We start from the raw sequence: 7,791 nt of genomic DNA on the forward strand, positions 1-7,791 counted from the left end.
ATAATAATAATAATAATAATAATAATAATACTTAGTGCATAGTTAAACTATGGAACTCCCTGCCACAGAAGGCAGTGATGGCCAAGAATCTAGAAGGCTTCGAAAGAGGATCAGGCAAGTTCATGGAGGTCAGAGGCAGAGAATGCTTAAGAATTCCAGTTGCTGGAAAGCCCAGGAAGAAAGGGTATCCTTGTGCTGCTCTGGTTGCAGGTTCCCCACAGGCATCTTGGCGGCCCCTGTGAGAACAGGATGGTGGACTAGATGGGCCATTGGCCTGATCCAGCAGGCTCTTCTTGTGCTCTTAAATGCATGGTGTGGATGTGAGCGTATCTCAAGGCCTGGTGCCAAGTGCCTTAGTTTGAACCCACTGAGGAAAGAAGCAGGCATCTCCTGCCACCTTGTGGGAAATCAGCCAGTATAGTACATCTGTCTGATAAGCCCAGGGGTCAGCAACCTTTCTCAGCCGTGGGCTGGTCCACCATCCCTCAGACCATGGGGGGGCCGGACTATATATTTTGGGGGGAAGTAAGAAGTACGAATTCCTATGCCCCACAAATAACCCAGAGATGCCTTTTAAATAAAAGGAAACATTCTACAGTGGTACTTCGGGTTACATACGCTTCAGGTTACAGATGCTTCAGGTTAGTGGGTTTCCACTAACCCAGAAATAGTACCTTGGGTTAAGAACTTTGCTTCAGGATGAGAACAGAAATTGTGCGGCGGCAGTGGGAGGCCCCATTAGCTAAAGTGGTGCCTCAGGTTAAGAACAGTTTCAGGTTAAGAACGGACCTCCAGAACGAATTAAGTTCTTAACCCGAGGTACCACTGTACTCATGTAAAAGCACCAGGCAGGCCCCGCAAATAACCCAGAGATGCCTTTTAAATAAAAGGACACATTCTACTCATGTAAAAACACACTGATTCCTGGACCGTCCACGGGCCGGATTTAGAAGGCAATTGGGCTGCATCCGGCCCCCGGGCCTTAGGTTGCCTACCCCTGGCTTAGCCCCATCATGCCTCCACTACCAGCTGCACCCCTTCTGGCCCATGCTCTTCTAAAACTAAGGGCCAGTGACCCTGCCCCCCCTCTCGTAGTCACACGGGTGGCTCGGTGCTTCCATGCGGGGTGACCTTGGGGGGCTCCCGGCGGGTGCAGCTGCGTGGGCAGAGGTGGCAGGCAGCGCAGACGGAATTGCAACCGGGCAGGTACCTGCAAGCGCCCATCCTCCAGATGAACCAGCCTGGATTCCAGCAGCACCAGAACACGAAGGCAGCGCCCAGGATGGCAGCCAGCGAAGCAAAAAGAGGTTTGCGTTTGTCTGCAGAAGGAGGAGAAGGAGCCTGGTGAGTTGCAGGGAAATGGAACAAATCGTCTTCCCCAGCAAACCATTGCCCCAGCTGTGCTATTTTGATACTGTTGTTCATTTCAAAAAACACAGACACTGCTTGGCTGTGAAGAAAAACTCGGAGCAGTTTACAAAAAGGGTAGAACAAGAAAATCAAAAATTACAACAATAAAACCTACAAAAATTTAAAATACTAAGAGATTCAAATTCACTTTAACTTTATAAGCATGTGGATAGGCTTAGCTATACAAAAATGTTTTATATATGATAAATAATGAATTGAAAAGGATGTTTAAAATAACGTTTCAAAAAACAAAAACAAACCAGAAGCTTTTCTTTTGGGAATTATAGGGGCAGAACTACCTAAGCTGTACAGAAACTTATTCATGTATGTGACTACAGCGGTAAAAATGTTACTCGCCCCCAAATGGAAAGAAGCAGAAGTCCCAGCAAAGGAAGAATGGACACAAAAACTTATGGAATATGCAAAAATGGCAAAACTTGCCGGAAGAATGAGAAATCAAGAATACAAACTTTTTAATAAAAGAATGGAAATAGTTTATTGAACATTTACAGATAAATTGTAAACAGATAAGAACGTTGGCATGGTTATTATAACCTGCAGTTTTATAACAGTATATATTTAAAGTAGATGAATAAATGGGCAAATTAAGTTAATTTGGATATGCAGAAGATATTAAAAATAAAGTCAAGGAACCTCAGAAAGAGGAGGAAGTCAGTCAAGCTTTGAAATGTTAAAATGATTGTAAAATTAGTGAAATGTAGACCTGAAAAGCATAAATATTATTTTTTTAAAAATGTTTTTAGCAGATTTCCAGGGGAGACGAATGGCAGTTTGGCTGTCTTCCTGTTAGCTCCTGCTGACTTGGTGATTGATAACAGATAGTCTGACTATCACTCTGGAGATAAGGGTGATCTGGGAGTTACCCTCAAATGCTTCGAATGGGGCTTTTTTCTTCTTCTGTATGCACCTGGAGACTTGGGTGGGGGTTAGAGTGAGTGGGCGAGCTGAAGAGTTGCCATTGTGCCAAACAACATAGAATCGCCTTTTGTAGGTAAGAAAGAACTGTGGTTTTAGCTGAAAAGAGTACAGTGATAGCCACCTGCTTGGTATCAACAGGCAAGGAGTTCCCAAATGGCACACTATAAACAACCAAGTTCTTACAAGGCCTCATTCCTGCCAGCAATGGTACTGCTGTACCTGTTTTGTCCCAGGTGGCAGTGCCTGGGGGCAGGAGCTGGCTTTCCTGGGGTCCTGCGCAGGTCACCTGACTTGGCAGGGCGTTAACTGCAGAAGAGGCCTCGGCATTATTCAAGGGCGGCAGGAGCGTGGGTGAGCCTGGAGTTGAAAAGGAGAAAGAGTCAAAAACAGTAGTGGCCTCTGTGCTGCCACGGAGAAACCAAAGCAGAGGGGCGTAGCCTCCTCCCTTTCCTAACAACTTAAGGGGCCGCTGCAGCCATCAGGCTCAGGCATTCAGCCTCACTTTCTCACCCATTTTTTAAAGTGATCATGAGCAAGGAATGGCACTGTTATAAGAATTTTAAGGTCATAAATATATAAAATAAATGTTCATAACTGTATATAAACCACATGTCTGAAACCCCATAGAAAAAGTCCTGAACAAATTGGCCTCAAATATTTCTCTGCAAGGTCAAAATGGAAACTCTCCCCATTGTCTCTTTGCTCACAAATCCTGTCTTAAGGGCACTTTTAAGATATGAATAGGGTGTGAGCCCAGTAGTTATCATAACAAAAGAATGTCCAGGATCCCCAGGTAATCCAGTCAAGTAACCATTAACAGGTAACCTGGCAGACATGATAAAAACAATGCACTCAGATTTCTGTTGTAGACCACATTTTCTGTGATGTAGGTATGATGTTTCTGGGGGTGGTCTTGGACTCCAGGGTGGGCAATTTAAAATGTCTATATAAGGGCTTGCGCGCATGGTTTGGGGTCTTCCTCCTCTCTCCTGCGTGTGGGGGAGCACCCTGTTGCAACAGTTCAATAAAGATCAGGCTTACTAGCTGCTTTGCTTCTCAATATTCTCTGGTTGGCCTCTATTATTTTCTCCTACCGATAGAGAACCTGCAAAGGGACTCTATATGGGCTCTTGGGTACCCCATAAGGGAAAAGGAGCAGTTTTTTGTTGTTTTTTACTTATAACAGCACATACACACACCCTCTTCCTTCTACAGCCACCAACCTTTGCACCAGGCTGGGGACTGGGCAGCCTGGTCTGTACCATCCCCACAGTTATCGACACTGCTGCCATCGCAGACTAGGCTGGGAGGGATGCATTTTCCATTGTGGCAGGGAAAATACGACTCCGTGCTGCAGGCCGAAGCGTTCAAGCCTGCAAGGGGAGGGAAAGGCAGATTTTGCTGTTCTTGTTGTTTAATGTACCTATACAGTGGTACCTCGGGTTAAGAACTTAATTCGTTCTGGAGGTCTGTTCTTAACCTGAAACTGTTCTTAACCTGAAGCACCACTTTAGCTAATGGGGCCTCCTGCTGCTGCCGCACCACTGCCGCACGATTTCTGTTCTCATCCTGAGGTAAAGTTCTTAACCCGAGGTACTATTTCTGGGTTAGCGGAGTCTGTAACCTGAAGCGTATGTAACCTGAAGCGTATGTAACCCAAGGTACCACTGTAATCAGTGCTTTTTTATCGAAAAAAAGGGGCCAGTACTCACCACGAAGTGGTTACAGTGAGGTGCTGGTACAGCGTACCTTTGAGTATCCCTAGATAAAAAGCACTGCCTAGAATGTACCTCCCAAACTAGCTTAAAACAATAGTTAAAATGCATTTAACACCAGCATTGAAATTTTTAAAAAGGTACAGGTAAAGGACCCCTGGATGGTTAAGTCCAGTCAAAGGTGACTATGGGGTTGTGGCACTCTTCTCGCTTTCAGGCTGAGGGAGCCAGCGTTTGTCTACAGACAGCTTTCTGGGTCATGTGGCCAGCAGGACTAAACCACTTTTGGCACAACAGAACACCATGACGGGAACCAGGGTGCACAGAAACGCTGTTTACCTTCCTGCCACAGTGGTACCTATTTATCTACTTGCACTGGCGTGCTTTCGAACTGCTAGGTTGGCAGGAGCTGGGACAGAGCAATGGGAGCTCACTCCGTCGCTGGGATTTGAACTGCTGACCTTCTGACCGGCAAGCCCAAGAAGCTCAGTGGTTTAGACCACAGCGCCCGTTACCCTGACAGCAGCCCAGTGGTCCACATCACCTGCACCTTACCCTTAGGGTTACAAGTGTTGGACTAGGACCCAGGAGAGACCAGAGTTCAAATCCCCCCACTGGGCAACATGAAACTCCCTGGGTGACCTTGGAGCCCAGTTGCTCACCTACCTTCTAGGATTGGGAGGATTAAATGAGGAGGCACACACCACCTTGAGCTCCTTGGAGAAGCAGTGGAATATAAATGCAATAAAATAAAATTAAAATAAGATAGAGCGGCATTGCTCAGCTCATTTGCAGCGGCTTCCTGCCTTACCAGTTCGAACGGAGGTGAAGTCACCAACAAAGTCGACACGAGGTTGCTGGCCGCGAGTCACAAGCCTCAAGGTGAGGAAGTTGCCTGTGGAGGTGACGGGCCGTGGGATGTTCTTCCCGCACAGCGGCATCCCCAGGGGCTTCGCGGTGTGGTTTTGGCCATCGTAGAATTGCACGTAGGAGCCTGCTGTGCAAGGGTCAGGGGTCTCCCGCTCGCTTCTGGACTTGGGAAGGGCCAGAGTGGGGTGGTCGTTGCTGGCCAGCGTGCTGGAAGGCGAGCGCACCATGCTGTACACCAGGAAGAAGCGGAACTGGAACTGGACCTTGTCTTTGGGGGTTGCCGCTTGCATGGTCAGCTGGCAGTCAGTGCTGGCCACTACAAAGTAGTAACGGCGGGAGTCTCGGTGGGATGTCAACACCATCCCATCCCCGTGCAGGGTCTGGCCGCAGAAATCGACCGCGCTCACTGTTGGGCAAGAGGGAGAGGAAAAGGGAGAGTCATTGGCAAGGCACAAGGACATACATAGAAGAACCACCTTCTGGATCGGGCCAGAGCCATCCATTATATTATTATTATTATTATTATTATTATTATTATTATTATTATTGCTTTTCAGATTTATACATTTCACTAATTTTACAATCATTTTAACATTTCAAAACTTGACTTCCTTTCCCCTCTTCATTCTGCTGTTCCTTAAATTTATTTTTAATACCTTCTGCATATCCAAATTAACTTACTTTGCCCATTTACTCATCTACTTTAAATATATACAATGGTACCTCGGGTTAAGAACTTAATTCATTCTGGAGGTCCGTTCTTAACCTGAAACTGTTCTTAACCTGAGGTACCACTTTAGCTAATGGGGCCTCCTGCTGCCACCGCACGGTTTCTGTTCTCATCCTGAAGCAAAGTTCCTAACCCGAGGTACTATTTCTGGGTTAGCGGAGTCTGTAACCTGAAGCGTATGTAACCCGAGGTACCACTTATAAAACTGCAAGTCATTACAATAATCCTGCCAATGTTCTTATCTGTTTACAATTTATCTGTAAATATTCAATAAACTATTGCCATTCTTTTATAAAAGGTTTGTTGTCTTGATATCTTATTCTCCCGGTAAGTTCCACCATTTCTGCGTATTCCACAAGTTTTTGTATCCATTCTTCCTTTGCTGGGACTTCTGCTTCTTTCCATTTTGGGGCGAGTTACATTCTTCCCGCTGTAGTAGCATACATGAATAAGTTTCTGTACAGCTTAGGTAGTTCTGTCACTATAATTCCCAAAAGAAAAGCTTCTGGGTTGTTGTTTTTTACAAAAGTTATTTTAAACATCCTTTTCAATTCATTATACAGTCGTACCTTGGATCCCCGAACACCGATGGAGAACCTACAATAAGGGCTCTTGTGTCCCCCATAAGGGAATAAGGGCAGATTTTGTTTATTACACCTCAAAGCTGGTTAGTCCATCTCATTCAACATTCGGTTACTGGCAAGAGATGACTCAAGCTCATAATCAGGGCATGAGGCTGCAGCCTCTCCACCTCTTCCTTTGTCCCCCCTCCCCATACATGATATTATGGGGTATACTGCCTCTGGAAGTGGAAGCTTAATTTAGTACCAATCTCCAGACAGAACTATCCTCCATGACAATTTGTGTACAACTGTGTGCAGTTTGCAGTCAACAAGGTGCAACGTTGGCTATTTCGTTTTGCTTCTAAGAATGAAATTACTAGAGATTTGGGGGGGCGAGTGAGAGTTCAGCCTAATGTTCTTGTCACAGCTGTTTGAAAATGGATGACTTCACCAAGCATTTATCAGCGTGCTAAATGAGCACACTATCACACGTGCTTAAATTATTTACTAATTGCAACACCCAGCATATTACCATGGGCTCATTGGTGGCCCAGAGATGGCCAAAGGAAGCCTGTTTAACCCGAATAACACCCAGAGGATGGTTGCCTTGCTGCTGTCGAGTGCAACAGAGGACAAGGTTGTTTTGTGGCAATTTAAAGTTGGTAAAGAGATTTATGGTAGTGGAAACCTTTGTGGCCTAAAGACCCCTTCTCCTTTAGTCCACATAAGTTTATGCCACTATAAATCTCTTGGTCTTTAAAATGCCACAAGACTCTATTGTGTTGCCTAATGTCAACTGCTGTCTCAATTACCCGGCACTCGTTTATTTCCCTCCTTTTCACCATTACCCAGAAGCAACAAAACGGCCAGCCCATTAAACCCAGGAATTCTGGCCCTCTAGTTCTTCCCATCAGCCTCATAATTTCCATACATCCTAGTGTGAAGAATGAGAGGCTGTACTCAATAGGTCCCCCACCCACCCACCCACCACCAGCTTCTGGGAAATTTCACTTGGGCATTTTGTCACTGGCTCATTCCAACTTGCCAGTAGTGAGTGAGAACAGCCTCTGGAGACAGGTTTTCAAACACTTCTGAACCACACAGTGTTCAAGGTAGCTGTTATGTTGGCGTATAATTATGGAGGGGCGGGTTATTATTTAGCTGTTTTAATTATTTATATGTGTTTTTACCTTGTATTTTATTCTGTGAACCGCCCTGAGATCTTACGAAGAAGGACGGTATATAAACTAAATAAATAAGTAAATAAATAAAACAAATAAACTTTGCAGCTTAGTTGTTAGAAATGGTCATTCTGGAACCACAACTTGACCAGATGATCTCCAGGGAACCTCTCAACTAGGACTGGGCGATAGCTGCTTTTCAGCATCGTGATATATCACCAGGTAAACACTGTGATATATGATATATCATGATGCCTGAAATAAGGATGGCAGCAATGTCTAGGCCATGTACATACGCAATAGACAATCTTTATAGAATTCCTTCAAACCATAACAAGTACAAAATGAAATCTTTAGTCTCAAAGTCTCTGAAAATCTTTAAA

The 7,791-nt window shown here is 45.1% G+C and overlaps 1 protein-coding gene across 3 annotated transcripts; it reads right to left on the reverse strand.

The window, feature by feature from the left end:
• Positions 1 to 666: 666 nt before the first annotated feature.
• LOC144328321 (low-density lipoprotein receptor class A domain-containing protein 2-like) lies at positions 667 to 5,585 on the reverse strand. 3 transcript variants are annotated; one of them, XM_077930997.1, is made up of 4 exons: positions 4,876 to 5,585; positions 3,573 to 3,722; positions 2,569 to 2,706; positions 667 to 1,319 (listed from the first exon to the last, which is right to left on the reverse strand). In XM_077930997.1, the coding sequence occupies exons 1-4, from the start codon at positions 5,519 to 5,521 to the stop codon at positions 1,096 to 1,098; spliced, it is 1,158 nt and encodes a 385-aa protein (XP_077787123.1). In that variant the 5' UTR covers positions 5,522 to 5,585; the 3' UTR covers positions 667 to 1,095. The 3 variants fall into 3 exon arrangements, with proteins under 3 accessions (XP_077787123.1, XP_077787124.1, XP_077787122.1); XM_077930996.1 differs by lacking the exon at positions 667 to 1,319 and having other exon boundaries at positions 2,093 to 2,706; XM_077930998.1 differs by lacking the exons at positions 667 to 1,319; positions 3,573 to 3,722 and having other exon boundaries at positions 2,051 to 2,706.
• Positions 5,586 to 7,791: the final 2,206 nt, after the last annotated feature.

This window comes from Podarcis muralis, chromosome 7 (genome assembly GCF_964188315.1).
Source record: "Podarcis muralis chromosome 7, rPodMur119.hap1.1, whole genome shotgun sequence".
NCBI lineage: Eukaryota > Metazoa > Chordata > Lepidosauria > Squamata > Lacertidae > Podarcis > Podarcis muralis.